This window comes from Alligator mississippiensis, chromosome 9 (genome assembly GCF_030867095.1).
Source record: "Alligator mississippiensis isolate rAllMis1 chromosome 9, rAllMis1, whole genome shotgun sequence".
Classification (NCBI taxonomy): domain Eukaryota; kingdom Metazoa; phylum Chordata; order Crocodylia; family Alligatoridae; genus Alligator; species Alligator mississippiensis.
The window spans coordinates 52333567-52359334 of NC_081832.1; the positions used below are offsets into that span (position 1 = coordinate 52333567).

Below are 25768 nucleotides of genomic sequence, written 5' to 3' on the forward strand. Positions count from 1 at the left end.
GTAGTTGTGCCTGGCAGTAAGTTTGGTGCTTGGTAGTAAGTGTAGGCAGGATTGAGTCTCAAAGTCCAATTTTCTTTCCACTTACACTATTTGCACACCAGTGTAACTCTAGTCACTTATTTCTGTGAAGTTAAATAATAAGAAAAGCCAGCCATACACAAAGCTTTAGGCATCCAAACAATCAATTAGAATTATGACTGCAAATAATGACCACCCAGCAGTGCAGATAATCATATACAAAAATGAAATAACTCAGCCAACCAAGAAAAAGCCTAGCGGAGCTACTTCTAATTTATGCTATTGTGGGAAGGAAATGAGACTGCTGGGCCCAGAACCTCTCCTGCATCTATTTTATGCTGTAGAGATGGAAGACAATTAGGTCATGGCAGCACCGTACCTAGACTCCTGGTGGCCCCAGGTGAACTTTTAGTATTGGTCTGCCCTTCACCAGAGATAATGATAATAATGATTATTTTCACCATTTTCAGGCCCCCTTTCTGTCTGGGCCCTGAGTGGCTGCCCGGTTTGCCCATGTCTGTGTCCGGCCCTGGGTCATGGTCCTCAAGAGGTTGTGTACCAGCTAAGGATCGCAGAGCAGTTCATAATGACTATCCTCCTTGCTCTGTCCTTCCCTAGTTCAACTGGTGAGGGTATGAGGAGAAGGGTATGGATGTTGGCCATGTTAACTTCATACCAACCCACTAGACTCTCCCCATCTGGAGAGAGGTTAGTGTAAATTTAGTGCAAAATCTTTCCCCTCATGTCTACAGACTTGACCACTGTCCATGAAATTGAAAAAAAGAATTTAAATTCCATTTATAAGAACTAAATCTTGTGGCTAGATAAAACCAAGCCAGCAGACTGACTGACTATTAACAATGCAGGAAAGCTAAAAAAAAAAAAGAAACAAAAGAAAAAGAAACAAAAAGAGACAGTGAATCTTGAAAAAATCATTAATGAGCTGAAAATGAGTTTTTGACCCATTTCCAGTTCATTAGCGCCTGTGTGAACCCTTTCCGGCATTTACAAAACCTACTGTTGTAGTTTGCCTCAACCATTTAGACCAATTACAGACTGCAGGGAGAAGCGCTTATATGAAATTTAGCTTGGGGTTCATTATACTTGCGTTGTACTAGAAATTTCTAATTACTGCCAGAACTTATTTGGTTGCTTTTTGACTGCCTTTCATAATTGCTAACGCTTATCATATTCATAACACACAATTAGCACATAAAAATGTTACTATATTTGGTACATGAAAAACATAACATTACACAAGAAGCACAACACAAAAAGCAAACACAATGAAGCAAACAAACCGTATCAAATTATATGGGAAAGAGCTCTTGGTCTTACCTATGTTTAAACTCTTTATTTCTTTATAGAAAGGGAACAGAAGGGAAAAAAAAGAACAAACAGTTAGCTGAAGAATAGATGGTAAAGCAAACATAGCATTTTGTTTTATTTTACAAAAGGACACAGGAGAGGGAATCTCTTTGCAGCTCTAGCTTTAGATTGGAGAGGGATGAAGCATGCCAGGAGGTGTTATAATCGCAAGATAGTTCCCTGCTATGATACCCCCCTTTAAGGCATTTTTTTGTAAGAAACTTTCTGGATCACTGAAACAATCATAACGTGGAAAAATATGCAGCTTGTGTGCTGAGAGGCAAAGAAGTTGGCAGTTTTCTGCATAGTAAAATGGGCTTCACAGAGAGGTGCAGTTAGTACACAGTGAAACTGGCATTCAGACCACAATTCTAGTTGTTGAAAGTGGCCACTTTAAGTTGCCCAAAAGCAGTTTCCAAGAGGACTTAAAAAAATCTTTAAACCACTGGTTCCAGACTTTTTGCACCCAGTGGGCCACTGCCAAACCTCAAAATGTCATGCACCCTTATCATCAAACTTCTAATTTAAAAAAATGGAGCAGGGGGTAGGAATGACCACTTACCATGACCTCACAAACCACCAGTGGTCACCAGACTACAAGTTGAGAACCACTGCTTTAGACCAATTCTACTAAGCAACTGATGTTCTTTTCCCCTGGTCCCTGTAGTAGTTGTTTAAAATAGGCTTGGCTCTGTGTACAGCTATTTATGGAGAATGTATTCAAGCCAATCAAAGCAATTCTTAAATTAGTGCTATTTCATAACTGAGCAATATGGTGCCGTACAACGTGAGCTGGGTTGTATTTAATTGAAGCCTAGCATGCAGTCTAGGCATGAGGCCAAAAAGGCAAGTGCCCTCTCCATTTCTAATGTGGATTAATACAGTTTTTGCTCTGGAGTGTTTCATTGTGTTTATACAATTTTGTTTAAAAATGTACAGTTAATGGAATGATGATGTGCATAACTCCTGAGCTGCAGCTCTCACAGCACAGAATGAAGCTTGGAACTTGCAAGGTTCAGTACAAATTGTGACATGTGACAGTATTATTAGCCAGTCAGGCAGCTGGTATCTTGAGCCAATTTCATGCCACTTAGTGCAAGGGGAATAGCATGCACGTTTCTGTTCTCATTTACAGTTTACAATAGAGTAACCCCACTGACTTCCATAGTTATGATTTGTACTGGTATATGAGAGACCAGAGTGATATCCATTATCTGCTGTAAATGAAGGAATACATTTACTTTTTATTATTTATGGAAACAGCATTTGTAATTTTATTAAAGCTTTAATGTTAGCTTGGGGTTCCAGTCTTGTTCATTCCTAAGGGCCCAATTCTTCAAACCCTTACTCATGTAAATTCCAGAGGTTTTTATGGGAATGTTCTTCTGAGTGTGAATGGCTTCTGTGAATAATATTTGTAGGACAGGACCCAGACTCTTTCTGAAAAAAAGAGAAGTCTCGGAGGGGAGTGGTAGGAACATACTGCTACATCAGGAGAGTACATTAGGGGCTCGGTGAACAACTGTTCACCAGGGTACCCTTGGGGAAAACCTGGAGTAATGGCCACAAACTCCTGGAAGACCATTTCAGGCTCAACATTAGGAAAAACTTCTTCACAGTTAGGGTGTCTAGACTGTGGAATAAGCTCCCTCTAGAGGTGGTACAATCGTCTACTAGGGGTGAGAAACTTCGGGTGCTGATTCAATTTGGAGGAGATTTGGTCTGATTTGGTGGCTGAATATCCAAATACGAATCAAATCAGGGGACCAATTAAAAGATCAGAATCAATTAGAAGCTCTCTGAATCAATCTGGAAAAGATTCGGAGAGCTTTGGCGATTTGGGCAGTCTTTGCTAGCTGCAGCAGGGAGCTGGTAAGTAGGGGGCAGGGGAGGGGGGACTGGAGGAAGGGGGAGGAGACCATGGGGGGACCCCTGCAAGGCCCCATCCCCTGCCTGCTCCCCCAGCCCACCTGAGTGCACCCTGACCCCTGTCTGGCCCCAGCTCCCAGTTGTTTAAAAAAAGCCCCTACTCACTGGTTGCTGCCAAGCAGGGGGGCTCCCCACTGCCCCACACTGTATGGGGGGCTCTGCCATGAGCTGCGTGACCCCTGCCCCTCTCCCAGTCCCCCCCCCACCTGCCCCAGCTCCCGGACCTTAAAAAAACCTAAATAAAACCCTGGACTCCCTGACTGCTGCAGCAGCCTTGGGGTTTCTGGAGGCTTGTGGAAGAGCCCCCCATGCAGCGCAGGGCAGTGGGGGGCAGCAGGGCTCACCCTCCTCCCCACCGCCTGGCAGGAGCCAGTGAGTTAGGGTTTTTTTTGTTTATTCATTTGTTTTTTAAAGGTCTGGGAACTGGAGCAGGTGGGGCAGCCATGGGGGGGGAGGGCTGGGAGAGCTGGCAGGGGGCAGGGGGCTCATGGTAGAGCCCCCCACATGGCACGGGGCAGTGTGGGACAGTGGGGATCGCCCCCCACCAGGCAGGAGCCAGTTAGTGGGTGCTTTTTTTCCCAAAGAGCAGGAGTTGGGGCTGGGTGAAGCAGCCATTGAGAGCGGGTGGGCGATGGGGCCCATGTCATTTGGACATTCAAATGATTTGGCAGTAGCCGTATCTCTGAATCAGATTCGGTTGAATCGATTCAGGACAGTGATTCGAATCACCAGATCGAGTCACTGTCCCTCAAGTCAGCTGAATCCGAAGCGAATACTAGCTGCTTCCCGCAGGCCTATCACCTACCCTGGAAATCTTCAAGAGGAGACTGGATGGTCACCTTGCTGAGGTCACCTGACCCCAGCTGTCTTTCCTGCCTGGTGCAGGGGGCTAGACCCAATGATCTTCCAAGGTCCCTTCCAGCCCTTACAATCTATGAATCTATGAAACACAGACTAAAATAGATGAATGTAAGTTCTAAAGTTTCATGTATCAAACATGTTGCTGATATTAATACTCTATATGCAACATTTTCATTCATAGCCAATAGGTCTTATAGAGGTTGAAGAAACTATATTATGGAAAATAAATGTTATTAAAATAAAAGGGCAACAGGAAAAGGGCATGAAGGAAAGATAAGGACTTTTCATTGTGCTTTTTATTTTCTTTTGCAATTTATTTGACTGGGAATCCTGAGACTGATACATGTTCTTGATCCACACAGGCAGGAGGGAAGAGTGATCAAACTAGCTCCCTTGTAAACTTTGAATTAACTTTTTGAAACTTGTGTGACAACTCCCAGACACTTAAATAACCTGATTTGTGGAGGTGTGAAGGTAACATGCTTGACATGAGGCATCCAGTCTGAAAATGAAAACTACTTATACATAGGTACATATGTATCTGAAGGAAATGGCCCATACAGTGAAAAAACTATGTTCTATCAAATGAAGTCACAGAGTAATACTGTTCTAAAATGAACGTGCATGTATAGAGGGTCATCTAGACTCACCAGCTCCCTTCTCAGAGCGTATACGGACCTACTAATAGAAAGCATGCCCATGATCTATGATGGGCAACATCTGGAGTGATGTTATCAAGTCTAGAGATTGATGTGCAAGGATGTGAACAGGAACTGATATGCAAAGATGTTCTAGACAGGTGTCAAAGAATGGTTTTGAGAACAGTTGGCATGATTCTGACCTCACTTACTTAGATATAGGCCTGGTCTCACTCTACTGAACTCCAAAAATTACTTGAGTGGAAAACTAGTTTGAGAACTGAATAAATCACATTATCTTTTCCTAATTTGATCATGTTACTCTGTTCTCAGGGTTTAAAAGCCAAAAAAAAGAGAAAAATGGACAACTGGTTGTAGGCAGTAGAGAGATTTCTCCTGAAGTGTTTGGCAGCTATCTAAAGTTTACAAGAGCATGGATTTGTTCCTGTTCCATCTTTCAGCAGCCAAACAGTAGTCTGTAGACATATCAGGTACATTCACATGACACAATCCTATAGTTTTTCCCCATGTGAGCAGTCGAAGAACTAAGCAGTGGTAGTATAAACTAGTCACATGAGTTAGGGTTTGAAGGAGTAGTACTTTTCTTTCCCAGAGGGTTGAAAAAGTAGACTGAACAGAAATGGGTGGAATGGTCCACTAAGCATCAATGCCTTTTCTATTAAAGTAATCAAATAATTTGTAATTGTTTGTGCACAGCTACACAGCTTGTAAAAATTACAGTATGTAAATGGTTCTGGGACATCACTCCTCTCATTTTGGTTACACTGACATAAACTACGGGAAGATATTTAATAATGTAGTGAAGGAGGAAAGCTGATATAACATGCTGATATATATAAATTCCTCTCACAAGTCTTTTAAACCCTTGTTCATTGCTCTGGCTCACTACTTAAGTGCAGTCAATCCTAGTCTTAAAATAAAAGTTAAGTGTTGTGTAATAGTTAAGGGAGATCATATCAAGTGACTGCTAAAGTAAGAAAACAAGCTTATATTTTATTGACCTGTGTCACTCCTTTTCTATATTTCATTCATTTCTCTCATCAGCTACAGGCATCCAGTATGCATTTCTGTGCCCCATTTCTCCATTGGAGTATTATCGGGTTGAAGTAACAATGTTATTAGAATATTATAAAAATGAATGGGAAAGGCTGGTTTCAACATAGGCTACCGAAGCCAAAGTGCTAGGACTGACACCTTACCTTAGCTCCAAAATACTGGTGACATTCCTTGATGGGAAGATGCGCCGAATGTAGTTAAAATCCCCAACAAAGAGGCTTCCATCAATTCCCACTGCAAGTGCCACAGGGGCCAAAAGCTTGTTTCCTTCTGCTAGACCATTGCAACTGGGGCAGGAGATGCTTCTTCTTCGTCCATTCCCCATAATACTAGTAATCACAGCTGGTTGCTGAGTTAAAAACTGATTTTCTCCATTGCCCTTATGCAGTATACCTGGAGTGAATAGAAATACAAGGAGTTACTACAGTAATTCAGCAAGTGGGGCCTTTGGATGATTCTACATGTTATAACCAATGTGACAGTGAAGTGATTTAAAGCTGTAAGGTAAGGCATCTTTTTTTTGCATGGTCTGACAACATTGTAATGAGGTGAAGGCATTATTTTCAGGGTAGCCAGAACAAAAAACAGAGCTATAGCAGTAAAGCTGAAAGAGTAATGATAGCTCTTTTAACCAGACAGCAGAATATCATGTCATTATGGATCATTTTCATTCATTCATTTAATTCATTATAGATTGTTTTCATTCTCTCCTGCCATGCTATGCCATGCTGCCAGAGACTGTAAATAGGGATTTATTATTTATGATCTCTGACAATACTAGAATTAGGGAACATAAAATGAAACTCGTAGGTAGTAGAACTAACAAGAGGAAATTCTTTTTCACACAGCGTGTCATTATATTGTGGAACTCAGAGCCGCAAGATACAATGAAGACTGGTAATTTAACCCAGTTCAAAAGGGGATTGGACAAATTCGTGAAGGAAAGGTCCATCAATTGGTATTGAATATGGTAGAAGGGGATACAGCCTCTAAATCAGAACTATCTGAACCTCTGAATGTTGGAAGCTGCCATGGGAGATAAGCAGGGACAATTCAGAAAACATGCCTGTTCACCTTCCCTCTCAACATTCGCGCTCTGTGTGAGACAGGATACTGGGCTAGATGGATACTGGGCTGAGTTTGATGCAGTACATGACACTTCTTATGTCACTACATTTAAGGGAGAAACCTGTTACAATATTTGGGAAACAAGGTGGAAAAGAACTGGGAAACCTGTTCATTATTGGCATTCCCATGAGCCTCAGTCAGAGCCTCTCCCTTTAATTTCCTTTGCTGCTTCTTGTGCCAAATTTCTAGCGCCTTCCTTCTTCTGCCTTTCCCATTGCCTTTCAATCTCTTTTGCACATTTTCAGGAAAAATACTGTAGAAGAAACTGCTCAAAATATTTCTTGAGGGTTTTGTACCACATTGCTCTCTGGATCCTTTCTGGTTCCTAGTATTATAAGGCTCTGGCAGGCTCAAAGTAGGCAATTCTTCAGGCTTGCTTGGGATAGAGCAGTGGTTCTCAATCTTTTTAGACTCAAGGTACCCCTCTAAAACTTTTCAGAATTTAGTAGCACCCTATTTAAAATACTTATATATATATATATATATAAATATATATATATATATATAATATTATCACTTCATATTAATTAGATCATACGTTATATATTAGGGGTGTGTGAAACAGGTCATATTTGATTCGGATTTAGCTCAAAGCGGGGAGAATGATTCAATTTGTTGATTCAGATCACTGTCCCCAATTTGATTTGGCCGAACCTGAATCTGAAGATTCAATGCTGATTCAGAGAATCAGTGATTTGGCCACAGACACAGCTTTAAATGTTTTTTCTACATACCTCGAGGTACAACTTGTGCATACCGCCAGGTGCAGCTTGTGAATGCTGAGATGGTGGGGTGGATGAAACATCCCGCAGGAGTGTGGTGCGGCCCCGGCATGCTCAGAAGGGAACCCAGAAGTGGACCAGAAATACTTCTGGGTCCACTTCTGGGTCCGCTGGGGAGCACGCAGGGGGCCCCCCAGGTGCTCCCCCTGTGCCCGCCCAACTTGGCAACTGGCCAGAGTGGGACCCCAGGTGCCCTCCCAAACCCAGGAGGCACCAGTTGCCAATCCAGGGGGGGTGAGTGCCCCCTCCCCCACGTGCTTCCTGGAGGACCCGGAAGTGGACTGGAAGTGCTTCTAGTCCACTTCTGGGTCTGCTGCCAAACGTGCTGGGGACCCCTCAATGCTCCTGTGGGATGCTCCATCCACCCCAGCATCTCAGCATTCACAAGCCGCCTGCTACTTTGAGATATGTAGAAAAAACATTTAAAGCTGTCTCTATGTCCAAATCATCAAATATTTCTGAATCTCTTGGAATTGATTCAGCGGGTTCTGATTTGATTTGGAGAGGTTAAATGGTCTCCTGATTCGATTTGGATTCGGAGATTCGGCCACTGAATTAGGTTGAATCGCCACTGAATTGAATCAGCAACCAAAGCTTTGCACAGCCCTATTATTTTTATATATATATATTTTATATATATTCACTGCCACCATAGCTACATGGAACTGTGCTGCACACCTCTTGCAGTGCCAGATTGGGAAGTGGCTTTGGCAGGACCATATACTTTTGCCACAACCCTTCCAGTCCAACCCAGCATGCCATCTCCCAGAAACAGAGGCACACAGGAAAGGTAGAACTGCCTCATGTGCCTGTTTCCAGGAAGCATGTTAGAGTTGAACTCAAAAAAGCTATAACAGAAACAGGGCACCTGTCTGCATAGTGCACTGCAGGAAAGCATGCCCTTCTACTGCAGCAACTTCTCAGTTCAGCTCTGATGTGCCTCTTGAAATCAGAGGTGCACAGGACAGCTTCACTCTGAACTTGTGTTGTAGCACCTCTGGCAGGTTCTCATGGCACCCTGGGGTGCCACAAGTGCCCCACTTGAAAAACTGGTATTGAGTTATTGTGCCCTTTTGGTTACTGATGCTGCATCAACAGTTTGTATAACTGACTGTAGTATTAGTGGCTTATAGGAGGCATAAATCTATTTACACTGAAAAATATGTCACTGCTGCAAAATTTTCCAAAAGGAAAAAGTATGAAGATACCCAATGGCAGACACTGAGTTTTGACTTGCTAGGACAAGATGGCAGGGTTTCCTCTAATGGGTCTAAATGGATCTATTTTGTCAACCTTACATCATTTGAACAATTGGCTAAATCAGTTGGAAGTATTTTTGTAGCAGACTTAAATTATCACCAGTAGGTAAACTGGGACTTTAGCTTGCTATTTGGTGTGTCTGTTTGCCACACCTCTAGCTTCTGTGATGTTTTATATTATGGCTATGTTCTGAGAGGAGTTTTCCCACTTCTTAGGAATGCTGTCTCCCTGCTCACCCAGTTTGTGTGTTTTAACTTCTCTTGGATATGTCTTTCAGGAGGATTAGAGATGACATGAGCAAACACAGGGAGTTGGGAAAAGTCATGGAGAAAATGAATGAGACAAGAGAAAGGAGAAAAGCTTCTGAATTTAAGAAAGTGATGCTATTTAATGGACATTAGGTCCTGTGGTAAAATTACAAATAATCAGTTTGAGACTTTACAGACTTTTTACAAATATAGCAAGAACTGCAGTGGAATGTTTTTTTCCCCCAGAATTTAACAATACATTGCTTAAAGACTCTTACATTTAGATAAATAGGCTTTGATTTTATATAGTTCAGAAAACCCAAAATTGACTCACCACTCTTGACATTAAGTACATGGTGTTTGTCCAAAGACCAGCCTCCTAAATTTGATGGGTCTAGTTCAAATCCTTGCAGCAGTGCTGTTCTCTTCTCCCACAAAATCAAACTGGGGCAAGTCTCATATTCAAAACCCACAGAAACTACAAAAACAAAAAACAAAGATAACCTTACTGCCTCCCCAATGGGCAAAAATGAGTGGACAGTGTTCCAAATAGTTGAACAACTGGTTCTCAAACTTTGGCAATAAAAAGGAATGATTATGTTCCACTTTTTCCTTCCACAATATTAAAGTCAGATTTTTTATTTAACTCAACCTTGAAACTTGATTCCCTTCTACTCTGGAGGGACCTGATGACCTTTTCATTGAATAGCTGGCTTTGGGAAGTGACTTGCTGAAGGGGGAGTAAGAAAAATCATTAAAAAAACTAATAAAAATCCTCCTATTAGATGACAAGATTCTAATTTTAATTAGTCTCATATTCACAATATTTATTTATATTTATTGCATGTGGCATATACTAACTCAGTTGAAAAAGGATGGTAGAGTACAGCAGCTTGCACTTGTGCGTGCACGCACATGTGTCTGTGAGTGTGTGACTTTGTGCGTCTTATATCTATATTCTAACAGGATCTATGAAAAACTAGAAGAAAGGTTATAATGTGGAATTTTTAGAAAAAGTGAAAGCACAAAAACAACTGAATCTTTAAAATAAAATGTCCTTTTTAGATTCATTGCAGTTCCTGTATCTTTTTAGCACTGCTATTTCCAAGTGAACCTAAAAAAAGATGTAAGATTTTCATGGGCATTTCTTTTATCTTCTGCTGGAACCAAGAACTCTGGCTAGGTGAATTAAAAATGTTTATAAAACTACTGGACTGAAGCACACTGGAAGACCCTATTATAATATCAATTGTGCAACAGTACAAGCAACCTCTAAGAGCAATGTGCACTAGATTGCAAGTGGGCAACAAAATACCAGACATTCCAAATATGAAATTCATTTTTTAACGACCAGTAAATACAGGAATCCTATTATTCTTTCTAACAAATGTGTGCATGACATGTAATTCAAAGATAAAATGGTGTAAAAAGGCATGGTTTGCTTCAACTATATTTGAACAATAAGTAGATTTTTTGCAGCATTCTTACTAAATCAGTCACTGTAAACCAGGGAGATGGAGCTAGAGACCCACATGCTGGGTAGGAGCCACGTGGCTACACCTTCCTCCCCAGCTTGATTGGGCATGTGATGCCCAGCACGTGCTCCCACAATTGCCACCATCACTTCCCCACACTACCTGCTTCCTGAAGCAGCACAGCAGGGGCAAAAGGAAAAGGAGGAGGAGCTGCTGGAGGCAGAGAGAACCGAGCAGTACTTGGGAGGCTGCAGCCACACTGGGAGCAGCCCTGCTGGGAAGCTGTGCATGCTGGCTGGGGCCATTGATGGGCGCAGGCAGGAGTGTGGCACAGGCTGCCATGGGTGGGTGTGGGAGGGGCTAGGCCCCATGCAGAATGCATAGGGGCAGCCGTAGACTGGATGGGGGGTGGGGGGGAGCAGACCATACCTGCACCACCCAGACTCTGCTGCATGTGCCCCCTGCTCCCCTCCCCTCCTGCGGCCTCCAACCCTGGCTGGCCCCTTGGACCTAGCAAGCGGGCTGATGTGCATACCTACCCACTCACAACTCCCCCTGCCCCCCCACCCATCCCCCCTTATAATATACAAGAGTAAGACCTTATTTTGAGCAATTATGCATTCACCTCTATATAAACTACTAAAAAAACATAAATCAAGACAAAAATTAATTTTTGAAATATAGTTCTGTTATAGTAGATGCTTGATTTTTTAAAATGATATGATTTGTTTACCATCTATAATCTTATACCATCTATAAGATTTTATGTGTGGGACCCCTGACAGCTCACCAAAAATCATTAAGTGGCTTGCCAGCTGAAATAATTGCCCACCCTGTTGCACACGCTACAGTTGTCATCCAAACATTTTACTATTTGAATGTGATGACATACCTACAGCATCTGACAGACCATAAACCTTTTGACCATATGCATCTGTTTTATCCCAGATAAATGTATATGCCAAGTTGGGGGATGCTTGAAATGACTTTTGAAACAGATGCCCTTCCACAGCTACCATCAAATGAACTTTAATTAGGTTCAGAGGCACAAGAGACTGGGTCATGGTGATTTTAAGCAAAGATTTGTATCCAGCAGTACGAGAACTCAGATAGCAGAGCTTTACACTAGAGCCAGGGATCTCAATTTCTTCATGAAGAACCTGGATAGAAACACAGAGCAGACATATTATACTTATACTATGCTTCATTTGGAAGAGATATCTGTTTGCACCCTACTTATGAATTAATGACTTTCTACTGCTGGGAATTTGCAGTTTTGCCTTACAGCAGTGATTCAGTTTAGGTTCTGATTTCTAGATTAATAATTATTTGGTCACTGTTGTTTCCTTTTTAAAAGCACACCGTTGGCAAAAGTGTAAATAAGAACAGCAGGTTTTATTGCTACTTATATGCAAGGGGGCCACAAGAGGCTGCAATTATATGAACCTGCAACTTCCTCTGACAATCGGTATAAAGCAATAGGGATGCCATAAATGAATAAAGCAGCAATAATAATAATAGCAGTGTAGATCATTAAATAACTCGTTATCATTTATCCCCATGACTAACATAAGAAGCAGCAGCAGCTTGTGGTTAGTTACTCACACAAAGATTTTACAAAATTCTCTTGAAACAGTTTAAGCTATAGCTAGAAATATAAAAGGCTTAATATTACATATGATAACGGAAGAGTGGAAGATAGTCAAGAGAGACGTCCTGGTGAAATAAGCTTAGCATATTTTCTTCAGACTTTATTAGTGATATCTGTCCTTTAGCTCACCTGATAGAATGGATGTACAAAGCTCCCACTTGAAAGCTCATCTATAGCAAGTCTAGCCAGTGCAAGGTGAAACCCTGATAACTGGTATGTCTTTGGTATGTGGCCACTGCAGGGAGTACTTATTTTCAATATACTTTTCACTAATGCTGTTCATACCTGGGTTTCTGGTACTATGGGATTTCGACCAGGAGCATCACTGAAGAATGTAGAAAGTGGTGATGAAATGATGACTGGGTCAGGGCGGACAAAGCCACTTAGGTCACAGCTGGGAATGGAGTTCTCCTCAGTCTTCATCACCAGAGTATCCATAGCATAGAAGCTATTCCATGGCAACCACACTGTCCTTTCTTGACTCATAAATGGGGCCCGCTCAAAGTGCAGACTTAGGGATGCCCCACCATTTGCGACCAAATCAAACCTAGGAAAATGTGGGTTTAGCATGAGAGGTGACCATTACCATGGTAAGAGCATGCCCAGCAAATGGAAATCAATGTTAAATTCAAAACACGCATGTTGCTGGGTTTTTGGTTGTAGCCACTTTGGTCTAAGGACATAGCCAGGCAAGGTCCTTCGAGTATATGTGATATCTTTTATTAGACTGAGTTGGCCCTATACTCAGTTTGTCTAATAAAAAAGATCACATTTACTGAAACAAGCATATTGTGGCTCAAACTACTGGCATTTAGATGTGGACCCTTTTAAAGACCTAAGCAGCTGGTTGGAATCCAATGAAGATCAGAAGAGACTGAAGCTGCTCTTACAAGTCCAGTCCCTATGTGAACAACAGGCAGTATCTCAAAATTACCAAGATCGTCAGCATATTTGCTGTTACAGATAGTTTCCACTGAGAGAGCCACCCCTTATATAGCCTGAACACTGCATTATCTTTTCACTCATAATTGTGTCCATCTAGGTATTGTGACACATGGAACTAATAGGGCAGCAAGGAGAAACTTGTGCAGCCTCTCTTCTGTGAACAAACAGAATTAATGTCCCAAGGAACAATGATCTAGCACCTTTCAAGGCACTAAACAATAACTTCAAAAGCTTCTGGATTTATGTGATTTGCACATGTAGCTGTGTATTCCCCTCAATCTTTGGAGATCTTTGAAAAGAAATAAAATACTTACTGATCCCTTTCCCAATAAGGATAAAAATGGTTAGTTTTCATGCACAAATTGGCTGATGGCAATGCAATAATGGGATAATATAAAACAATATCTTATCAGGGTTTAACTTGCTACTGCAGTACTTCACTCTTACACCAGTGTAATGTCATTGAAATCAACAACATTATACTAATGTGATAATGTAGTAGCATGGTGGAATGTAAGTAAATTTATACCCTCCCTATAGCTCAACTGATTCTCGTCAATTATTTCAGTTCAATTTTTTGGAAGATAAATACACATAAAACTGCAAATATTTACAGTGCATTTGCTATGGCTGTTTTATTTTAGTTGCCATATCCAATAAATTATACAAACCATGACACTCATTTTTGTTTGGGCTGAACTTGTATGCATTTCCAATCAGATGACACAAGGGGAGAAAAGCACTTCTTCACACAGCAGGGAATTGTCTAAGTACATTCAATTAGAATCTTTTGATTATATTCTACCCTGAAGAAACTCTAAAGATACTGGATCTTCAAAAAAGAAAGACAGAGGCAGAAGGGAACTTTTAACAAAATATACTGCTCTATAATGGTACTTTTCCAGTAGTGTTGGCCTGCCTTGCATTTTAAAATGAAATATTTCTGGTCTCAGCTGGATATTGCTGTAGTCCACAAATGTTTTCATAGATACAGAGCAATTTATTTGAAAGGAAGTCTGACTGCTAACACATTATTATCAAAAGTCAGCCTTTTCATATTTATTTTCAGTTAGCATTCAAAATGCCATGTGAAAAATTACTTTTGTGTTTACTTGATAGCTCTTTGGCCCAGTAGGAATTCCATGCATGATACCACATGGTTCCACTAGATAGCACCATCTGTTAATCTGCACTGATATTACATACTAAGCAGGCACAGAATGAAATAAATACACTTACGTGCCATCTTGGCGAGTGATGGTGTAGCCGTACATTGGATACTTGACAAATGACACATTGACTCCGACGAGTGGAGTTCCATCTGTAGTCACTACTTGGCCTCTTATAAGAGACACAAGGCTGAAAAAGAAACAGAATTAGTATTAGTTACAAAAACAAGGCCTATGGTGTATAAAAACAGAGAAGGAGCATTCTTGCGATCTCATTTAGTTCAATGTAGAATAGATCAAAATACTGCCCAGGTCTGTTGGTACTCAAATCAAAGAAATTCATGCTTACTCTATATAGACAGATCAATATTTGGTAACTGGAAGTTTTAGTATGTCATCTGTCCTGGTTAAACGTACTTGCTGAACCAGGTCTTGCTACATTTCCCTGTAGAGAATAAAATGCCATATGACTTCACAGAAACAGGGTTGTTGTGAAAGTCGCTCCTAACAACGCAACATGACTTGGGATAACATTTTTTAAAGTGCCTAACAAGGTTAGGAGTCAAAGTCCCATTTTCAAAAGTGACTTTGGTATTCAGGATCATATTTTCAAAAGTATTTATGATTCTAAAGATGCAGATGTGCACTTAGTACAGTTTTTTTAAAGTGTCTAAGGCTTAGACTCTAAGCAATTTAGGTGTTGAAGTCTCATTAAAATGGAAATTAGGTACTTCATCTACTCAGGTGCTTAGAAAATTGCACAAGGTGTAGATTTACTCTTTAGGTTTTTAAGTACTTTTGAAAATGTGACTCTAACAGCTCAGTCACTTCTGAAAATGGCAACTGCTGTTTTAGGTGCCTAGTGACATATGGCTCTGTGTATCTGATGTATGCTGGTCTAAGTCCATTGACTTCAGTGTAACTGCTAATTGGTATACGCATAAGTGTAACCAGATCTCCTTGCTTTTTGACAGCTATCTTTTTCTTAACAGAGTTCTCTCATCTTTTGAAGCTTGTATAACCATCAGATCAACAATATCATGTCTTCAGATATTTTACTTCCCCTGTAAATGTCAAAGGTAAAGCTGGGAATTTTCTGACAAAATAAAACAACAGAAAACCAAAACCTGTCACAAGAACATTTCCATGTTGATAAACTTTTCAGAGGAAAGACTTCACAGGATTGAATTTTTGGTCAAATCCAGAGAGAGACTTATCCCAGAATAGTCATTAGCTTATGACATTAACTTGGGATGTAGGAGATTTAGGGACTTGAATCTTTCTGTCTTCCATATCCCAGATACCATCTAAGCAAAAGACAATTGGCTATTCTGAGATGGGTCTCTCTCTCCTTCTTCCAGAAAACGTTCACAAGGTCTCAGTTTCATCCAAATGCAGAGTGGGAAACTTCAGTGGGTCAGGAAAACTGCCTTGCTCTTAGAAGCTCCTAACCTGTTGCTACTTTGAATATTTCTTGTTCTAATATTAACTTTTATCCTCTAATACTCTGTTAATCTCTCAATGTCAGTCAAAACAGAGACGGAAAGGCACCATGTAGAATATCGGTGGTTTGGACAATTAATTTTTCAAATTAAGTCACATAAGGCTCATCCACATTTTTGAATGTCTGACATATGTAAACCTTGCCTTGTATATCCCTATGTCCTACACCTAGTTTTCATGTTGTCAATAGGAAAAAATAGGAATTTGTCTAAATAATGAATATGGAAAATACAATACAGTTCCAAATTAAAATACAATTCAGTTCAAGTTAAAAATCCCCATTTCACCATGAAATTCCCATTTCACCATGAAATTCCCATTTCACCATGAAATGTTTGCACTGTTTTCTTCTATTTGCATCGACGCAGAAGAGCTAGAACATGAAAAGGCTTCATTTTTGAGCTGGCAGACAAGGTTATTTGGTAAATCTGATATATTTTATTAGACCAACTCAAATAGATGGAAAAAATCTTCTTTGTAAGCTTTCAGGTATAAGTACCCTTCTTCAGGGTGAGGAAGCATCTGCAGTTGATCTGTGCTCTTCCTGGATGGAATGAATAGTAAAAAAGCCAGAGGCTGGTATGCACGCAAGAAAGCCAGTCCATGAAGATGTACATTGAGGAGTCAGCAGGTGAGAGACAGGTTGGGCAGGGGGAGAGGAATGAATGTAGCTGGTAAATAGTGGAGAGGTATCTGGGAAGCCAGATGCTAGGCAGGTTATGTGTCATAAATCCAATGTCTATATTTAGTCCATGATTTTTTGTATCCAGTAGGTTGACAAAGTGAAGTTCATAGGCTCATCTGTGAAAGGTGTTTTGTAAATTCCCTTTGAGGATTAGAATTGAGAGATTGGAGGGAGAGTGATTTTTTTTTTTTTGTGAGAAATGTGCCCTCACAGGTAATTGGGTATTCTTGTCTTTGATACATTTTCGGTGTGCGTTCATTCTGGTATGAGTTCTTTGGTCTCTCCTACGTATTTTCCATCAGGGTATTTGGTGCATTGGATGAAATATATAGGAGACCCTTGCCATTCACAGGGGATATGTTCTCGTATCCCCCACAAGTGGCGAAATTTGCAAATAAGTCACTGTATTCATGAACGCCATCTGCGTTCATGAACACAGTGCCCCTGGTGGCTGGGGGGGGGAGGGGGGGCACAGCTGTGCTGGCGATGGTGGGAGCCCAGTGCTGGTGGTGGGAGCACGGTGGTGGCAAGTGCAGACCTCCCGAGGAGGTATATTTAAGATGTGGGTTCGACATTCGCGAATATTTGAAACCGCGAATGCCAAACCTGTGAATAGCGAGGGTTTCCTGTATTACATTTCTGGAGGTGCATAACAGCCTCTGGCTTCTTTACTATTCATTCCATCCAGAAAGAGCACAGACCAACTGCAGATGCTTCCTCAACCTGACAATGGGTATTTATACCCAAAAGCTTGCAAATAAGAATTTTTCCAACTAGTTGAGTTGGTCTAATAAAATATATCAGATTTACCCAAAGAACCTTGTCTGCCTATGTCCTTAGACCAACACAGCTACAACCTATACCCCTGTAACATGTAAGATACTATTTTTTTAATTGAGCCTGTGCTGGCAGGCCTGCAGAGGCTCACCCGCCTTCATAGATTTTGGGTAATTTGGCATGTGTAAAATCTTGACGCCTACAGCACCTGGACTGACTCCTAGCTTTAAGATTAGGGAATTAACTCATGTGCTTTTTGCCATAATCTGTCAAAATTCACATGAATTTTGGGGTAGATATAATGCTTTAGGGTATCCCCCCAAAGGTCAGCGGGTGAAGAGTTTCAGATCCCAGGACACATTTGTCTTTATTAGCAATACCAGGGATTATTTTCAGACCATTTTATGAACTCTGAAATGTTTAAAATGCTCTAATGTGAATTTCTAATTGCACTCCATTGGCTACTTCATTTTTCTGTTATTCCAGTCTCATTCTCTTGATAGCAAAGAAGAAAGACCTAACTCATTAATGAAAATAATCCTTTCTACTGCTTTTTGTAGCTACTAAATCAAGATTTCTTGACCTTCTGGGTCATATATTAATTTTTGAAATCAGCATATTGTAGTATGATATTGACCTCCATAAAAATCCATGCTTGTTGCAGAAAATATAACTCAGAATGCTTTGGAACAAGCCAAAGATATTTCATTACTAGTTTTTTTCTCAAAGTATTCTCTTTTAATAATCACTTATACACATAGAAGGTTGCAAAGAAGGCTACTATGTGATTTTTTTAAATCTATATTTTCTCATAATCTTTAACAGTATTAGTCACACACCTTTATTCTACAGTGTCTTTCATATTTTTAAATATCAAAGTTAAAGTGTTATCAAAATTGATCATATAAATTCATTGCTATCTGTGATTACTTCCACGCAATAATAAATCTGCAGGTAGCAGAAACTAACATATAAGTTAATGCGGTTCTTCATTCATGCCATTTGTGTTCCTCTTTTAAATCTGTTTTCAGGGCTATTTCCTCATAGAAGCTTGAAAACAATTATTTTCCTCATCCAATTTTGTTCCTTCTTCCACCTGATAGAAATCAAATGTGAATGGAGGTGAAATTAACATGGCTCTTTTTGTTCAACAGCTTCATTTAACCACATCTCTGTCCGTGCACCAGAGGGATCAATGAGATCAACATGATTTTGGCAATCACGTTTCTGTTATTAGTTCCTTTGGAAGAATTTGGGGGGGGGGGGGGGAGAGGGACTAAAGATTTCTTTCTTTCTTGCGTTAAAATAATTAGTAGCTGTTTCCTTCCTCTTTTTCTCTTTTGTCTCTTGGCAATGGAATGGCAGGGAAAAACCAAGGAAAGGGCTTGTTACCATTCACAGCACTTTCACCTGCAGAGATTGACAGCTTCAATGTATGTACATTTTTGGGTTGGACCCCTGGAAAGCAACTGTCTGAAATTCATCTTAGCATTTAAACCTCCATCTTCACAATTTTTAATTTGGACATAAAAATGTGGCTTTATCTATGATTCAAAATTTGAGATAACAGCCCTGGGGTAAAAACTGTATAAGCACCTAAGTGGTTTTGAGAAGTGCTACTTCTTCTCAGATTTCCAAAGGTATTTAGATTTCTAAGCTGCAGGTAGGAGCAGGAGTTAGGTGCTTAACTGGCCTCTGTGTTTTTAAGAAGCTCACTGAGCACCTATTGGCCTCTTTAGACACCTGAATACTTGGAACTTAGAAGGTTAAGTCCTATTAACTTTGACTTTTAGAAAACAGGACTGAAGTTCCTGACATATTTGAACATTTCTGAAAATTTTATTCAGTTTAATTAGCAGCAACATTTTTCAACCATGGCTGGAATTTTCAAAGCAACCTTGGGAGCTTAGGTATCTAATTCCCATTGACTTTGGATGTGTATGTCTCTGTTTTGTTTGAAAAGTCCGGCCCTTAGCTATCAGTGTACATTTGACTATTTTGAAGATAAAAGCCTGAAAGAACAGCAGGATGGATGATTTCTAGCTTGCAATTTATTTATTTATTTTTGGTTACTGCCTATTAAGGCAATATTATAGCACTACCTATTATTTCATGGTATAGCATTTTTAAGTTCTCTTAACATTTTTATGGATACAAGCCTAAATGTAATTTTCCCTATGAATCTACATGGACAAGGGAGGGAGAATGGAAAGTTAAGGTAAACTAAAATGGAATTTCAAACTTGAATTTTTACTTTATAATACATATGGTCTCTACTGTGTCAAGACTGACCACCAAAGATCCTGGTTTTCTCTGTTTAAAAATAGCAAATTCTCTGATTTAAAAAACAATTGCAAATTCTCTGATTAAAAACCTCCAACTCTGTTTTTCTCCATGATTAAAATGAAACACCACTCTCTCTCTCTACATATATATATAGGTATATAGGTATATATGGGTATCATTTGAACATGTTTTATTGATATATTTACAATTTTAAAGCAATTTGGAAGCTTATCAATGCCTCAATCACTACAATAAAATACATTTTAAATACCTATACACTTTGGCATTTGATTTGGAGTTTTTTTTATTATGGAAAATCAAGCTCCTCCTGACCCATTTGCTCACCAGGGTGCAGGTTCAGCTGCAGCTGTCTCCCCACACTGCTTTGTGATGATGAGTAGCCCTGATATGCCAGTGCCCTACCCATGACATTGCTCTTCACCCTCAAGCCACAGCCCCCCCTGGCCCTGCAGGTGCCCCTCACTCCCCACCCATAGCTCCCTGCTGCACTTAGCCCTGCTGGAGGGGCCCTCCAGATGCTAGGGTTGATTGCAGCTTCTGCGACCAAAGCAGAGCACAGAGCCTGGAGCCCAGAGCCTGGCTCTGCTTCCCCTGTGGGTGGCATGCCTGGAGCACAGCTGGTGGTGTGGGGAGGGTGGATCTGGGCTGGTGGCTGCAGTCTGGTGGCTGTGGGCTCAGGGCTCCCTGCCTGGCTGCCGCTCCTCCCTCCACCAAGGGCTACCACAGCCCAGTGAGCAGGACCCGGTGCATCAGGGTAAAGCAGGATAGGGCTGCTCATGGCTGCTGCTGGGAGCCCTGCATCACCATAGTAAGGTGCCCCTTGCCCGCCCAGCAGTGGCGGGGGATGCAACTCTGCGCTACACTACCCCTGCTGCTAATGGCCAGGCAGAGGATGCCACGCAATGGCAGCAAAGGCATACCATCAGCAGCATTGACCTTTCCACTCCTCTCTGCTTTGCCATGCTGGGTCCTGCCCACTGGGCCACAGAGGGGAAGGGCAGCAGGGTGAGAAGCACCAAACCCACAGCCACCAGCCTACATCTGCCCCCACCCTGTGCAGAAATCTGGGGGCATGTGTCCCCATGCCCCCCCAAGAGTGCTCACAATGGTGGGGGACCCGTCTCCCACTGCCCCCTGGACAACCTGCCTGCAGTTCTGTCCCGCTCCCTGCCCGGGCTCTGCGGCTGCATGTTCCCACCCCAGACCCCAAGTCTCAGGCCCCACAGCACTGCCCACATCTGGGCAGCACCCCCAGCCCTGCCCAACTCTCTCCCTCCTTCACTATGGCTGACTCTCTTCCTCCCCACCCACTCCCTGAACCCAAGACTTACCTGTGGGGATCTGTGGGAGCTGCTCTCATGCTGCTTAGCTGCCATGTGTGCATTTGCACATGCACATGGTGCCCCCTTCCTGATCACCCTCCACCTGCTTCCCCCAACCCCTTGCAGGCTGGAGCTCTGCCAGCCTGCAAGGGGAAACCTGCTGTTTCCCACACTTTTTTCCTTTACAGGAGACAACCTGCATTTTTCTCCTGAAAAAAAGAAAATCATTTTTTTTCTCTTTAAATAATAATCTGTGTTTTTCCACATTTTTCTGTGGTGAATGGAAAACCCAGATCCCTGCTGATCACTGACTTCTACAATACTAAAGCAATACATGTCAGAAAAATTAAAGGCACAATACTTCTGAGGCAGGTAATAGTATTAATTTGGCTCTCTCAATTTGTCAACAACTAGAGAGTCTAAGCTGAATAGTGAATGGATAAATACTTATTTCAGTGTTTTTATTTTAAAGCCTAATTCTAAATGGAATCATAGAACTTCTACTGATACCAGTGGGAGTTTCAGTTAAACCTATGCTTTATCCTGAGATTAATCAACAAACAAGAACGTTGTACTTATGTTTAATAGGAGTAATATTGCTCAGTGGGTAAGACATGAGACTATAAGTCAGACTGCATAAGATCTTTTGTTAGTTCAATCACTATTTCTTTGTACAAATGTCGCTGAAATTCATTTCCTTGCCTATAATACAGGGATAATATATGTAGGCAGGCAGTCATCTACTGCCCTAGGTATTTTAAAATTTATGGATTAGAAGTCCTGTATTTATGTAAATTATCATTTTCAGAAGATAGCAGGAACAGGGTTACCAGGGAACAGGCTATTCCCATCTTGGTTGGCACAGCGAGGAAATAGCTAAACTTTTGATTTGTATGCCACTGTGACAAGATACAGGCTGCTCCTCTTAGCTGGAGCAAATGATGTTGACTGTAAAATATCCACTATCAGATGAGAGACCAGATATGCATCTTATGCCACTGACTGTATCCCTCCTGGGCATATTACACAGCTTGGTGCTTGACCAGTCCTGTCTTCTCTAGTACTCTCTCATCTTGTTTTTTTCCTCATGCACTATGGCAGCAAAGGATAGCTACTAGTCTTATTTTAGTCCAGTCATATATATAAAGCCCGTGCATTTTAGGAGAACTTTTTACGACTGGAAATCATTTTTTATTTGCTTAGGATAAAATTTAGCCTTGGGGTCACTTTTTTAATTTTGGCGTTTGGCCACCATCTTAAAAAATGGCGTTCCCGACTAATGAGATAAATAAATATTGGTATCTCAGTACCTATGAGGCTGATTTTGATTTTCTAAATGACTATAAATAGGTATTGTGATAACCTACAGACTTTTGTCTTTTGATGAGTATTTAATTGCTCATTGTTTGGCAGCTCTAAGCCTTTAAATGTAAACACCATCAGTATTTACCACTTTTTTGGTAACACAATAAGAGTACTCGTTTCAAATGGAAAGTTTTACAATGTATTTCTTCAAAGTCACGTGTAATATTATTAACAACAAAGGTACAAATGAGTATGGAACACATTTAAGTAAAAGAAAACGTTTCAACTCAAATTTGAAATTAAGTCTATGACATGGCATACACTGGATATTCTTAATCTAGGTATTCTTCTTCTTTATCACTATCTTCTTCAGATGACTCTAGAACAGTAGCTTTAATTGGCACATCTGACTGTCCATTTTCATTGTTTAGAAACAATTTCACTCCATCTGGCACTCCACTTTTAGTATGCATCTCAGTTTCCAACACATCCAGCACTGATGTCCACCCAAAATTTGTTGGATAAAGAGTCTGTACATGTTGTGAATTTCTCCATTCATAGACTTGGCAAGTGTGCTCTGAGGCAATGCTGTCTGAAGAAGTCATGGTCCAAAGGAAGTCTTGCAGAATCATAGTGTGCCATTTGCCGCCATTTACATGCATGACCAGTGGACAAACTATCGCTCACAGGATCATTGTAAAGTATTCTGACAGTGAATAAAGCTAGTTTATTGAACAGATCTTCAGTAAGCTCCTCATTTTTTTCAAGCTGTTGCACAGTTGCCATGCACAACAACTCTTCCAACTGTAAGATTTACTGCATTGATGTAATTTTACCACATCCAAAGAAACCTCCTGGTGTGTTTACTCCAGTGAATCCATAAATCCCAGGAGCAGCAGAAGCTACATTATGCTCTGGAAATAATGAACAGCAGTAGTAGTATGATGGTGCATCTCCTGGTTTCTTCTTGTATATATGTTGCTCAGTTATGTGACTGATGTAGGAAGTGACAACCCATACGTCAGTATCTTCAAAATAAAAAATGATGGTGCAGGAATTATCCATTTGAGCTGCATGGAAGAACACCCTTGTGTCAGCCTCACATGGAGATTTCAATACAAAGCATGCATCATGTTCTCTGGATGTTAAATCATAACAGACAAGATTCATTGTGAAGTATGTCAGCATGGTGGAAGTAAGTACTCCATTCATTCAAGAGGAAACATTGTAGTCTCATTTTGTTAGAATGCTTTGATAGAAATGAGCACCAGTATGCTCCAGTAGGCATTTACTGGTCAGAAACAGGGTAGATGTTAGGAACAAACCCGAATGACTTTGAGTAACACTGCTGCTCATGCTTGTTTTGTACTAATCTTCAACAGTTCTTCATCATAAACATATTTAATGAAGTGAAATGCCACTGCTTGTGGGTGTGGGCCAGTGACATACTTGAAGAAACTGAGGGCATATTCAGACCATGTCTTGCTTGGTGCGACTTTATTCCATATCATTCCAACATTTATTAATGCACAATAATGTGATGGTGGTGAGATTGACTGGAGGTTCATAAACTTTGATTTGACAGGTTTGTGGAATGTCCCATTTGCTTGGAAGAGCAAAAGACTCACAGAAGTAATTGTGTATTGCATAATTTCCTCTAAAGTCATAGTACCCTCTTTTCCACTGATTAAAATGTCAATGACTTATTTCACTGCAGTACTGTCAACCATTTTCCTACACTCTAGTTGCAGCTCTCTTTGTTGCAAAAGTCTCACTTTTTGTGTCATGTATTGACTGAGTTCTGGAAGAAAGTTTCTCCAGAATGTTTTCCACCCTCACATTACCCTCATCATGGGCTGTGTGGAGACTCTTCTTTACTTCTTCATTTACTTGCTCTCCAGAGCAAAGGGAGTGAAGAGTTGGTCAATTCAGATCCCATGGGTTTGCTCTCATTTTTCCAGAGCTGTCTTTACTGCATCAACAACCTTGCAGTCCATCTCCATTCTTAACGGACCCAGTTCTGGATGGCAATACAACGGTTGCTTGAAATGAGCCACCTGTTTTAGTTGTTCCTTAACTGCATAATAACTGGTTTACTGAGCATGATGATTGCAACCCTGGACAGATTCTTGGTAAATCTAATCCAGCCCCAACTTCTTCTGTTTTTGGATTCCTTGCTCAAGTCATTTCAATGACTTGGTCTGCAGGCAGTTTGCTGTAAGTGAAACATTGTAACCACGTATACCTTTTCATCTTCTCTCAGTGTTGTCATTCACTAGTAATACATTTATTTACCAGTAATACAGATATGTTAAATAGTTGACATTTTCATAAGCTGCTAATAGTGGAAGCATTGTACGGCAAGTTGATAAATAGTCTTTGAAATTAATTCAACTCCTCAGACAATGGTAATGCTGAAAGAGGATTTCAACATCAATAATATAAGATGGAAAATACGTGGCTATATCTGATTCACAACTGAGCACTTATTCAAACACTGAATGTACCAATTCATGAAAAGTAGTTGAACAGATGAATTCATCATGTCTATTTTTTGTAGTGATATCTACCAACTGTTTCAAGCTGTGAATTGCTTGAGTATTCCTATGGAGGTATCTATGGATTAACATATTCTGTAAACCTTCTGTTACTAGTTTGTGGAGGCACATTACTCAGTTGTAATGTTTACCTGAAAACGCTCTATGTGCACCACCTGCAACCACAACCCCTGCAGCAACAGCTGATTCTTTAAGACCACTATGGCTACATCCATACATGCAGGCACATGTGCTTGCAACAGCTCAAATACCAATGGCACAAATTTGTGCCAAAGATTTGTGCCTTAGCACACGTGCCTGAACATGCACTTTGGTGTGAGGCAAATTGTGCCAGTTGGGGCAAACTGACCCTGCTAGCTCCTCCCAGATCTTTTGCCAGGTGGAGCTAGAGGCTGTCCTGGCAAGCAGCTCAGTGTTCCTTGCCCTCAGGAGCTTCTGAGGCCCAGCCTGTTGGTATCTGGGGACACTAGTCCCTTGTTCCAGCTGGACTGCTGAAGGAGCCCTAAGCTAGAGTGGCCCCTGCACCCTCTACCCACTGCAGCAGTCTGGCAGTGGAGGCTGGTGCCTGGCTGTGATCTGCTGCCACCTGCACCAGCATCCGCCCCCTTGGACCTGCGGCCCCATGGCTGCATGCCTGTCAAACCCAGACAGAGACCGCACCCACACCTGGGCTATGATATGGGCACTGCAGCAGAGGTTCCTGCACTTCTGGGCCAGCTGCTAGTGGGCAGCATGCTGGAGTGGCAGGGGCACAAGGCAGGC

General features: G+C 41.1%; 1 protein-coding gene across 11 annotated transcripts in view; it reads right to left on the reverse strand.

Annotated features, from left to right (window-relative positions):
• The window catches only part of TENM2 (teneurin transmembrane protein 2), a 2247577-nt gene that overhangs the window by 43892 nt on the left and 2177917 nt on the right, over positions 1-25768 (reverse strand). For 9 of the 11 annotated variants that reach the window (XM_059733461.1, XM_059733468.1, XM_059733466.1 and 6 more), the window contains 6 exons: positions 14620-14739; positions 12721-12982; positions 11677-11944; positions 9644-9787; positions 6035-6284; positions 1357-1377 (listed from right to left, as the gene is read on the reverse strand). In XM_059733461.1, coding sequence (XP_059589444.1) covers positions 1357-1377; positions 6035-6284; positions 9644-9787; positions 11677-11944; positions 12721-12982; positions 14620-14739 — 1065 coding nt within the window. The remainder of the gene's footprint in view (positions 1-1356; positions 1378-6034; positions 6285-9643; positions 9788-11676; positions 11945-12720; positions 12983-14619; positions 14740-25768) is intronic. The other 2 variants (XM_059733470.1, XM_059733463.1) reach the window with 1 other exon arrangement.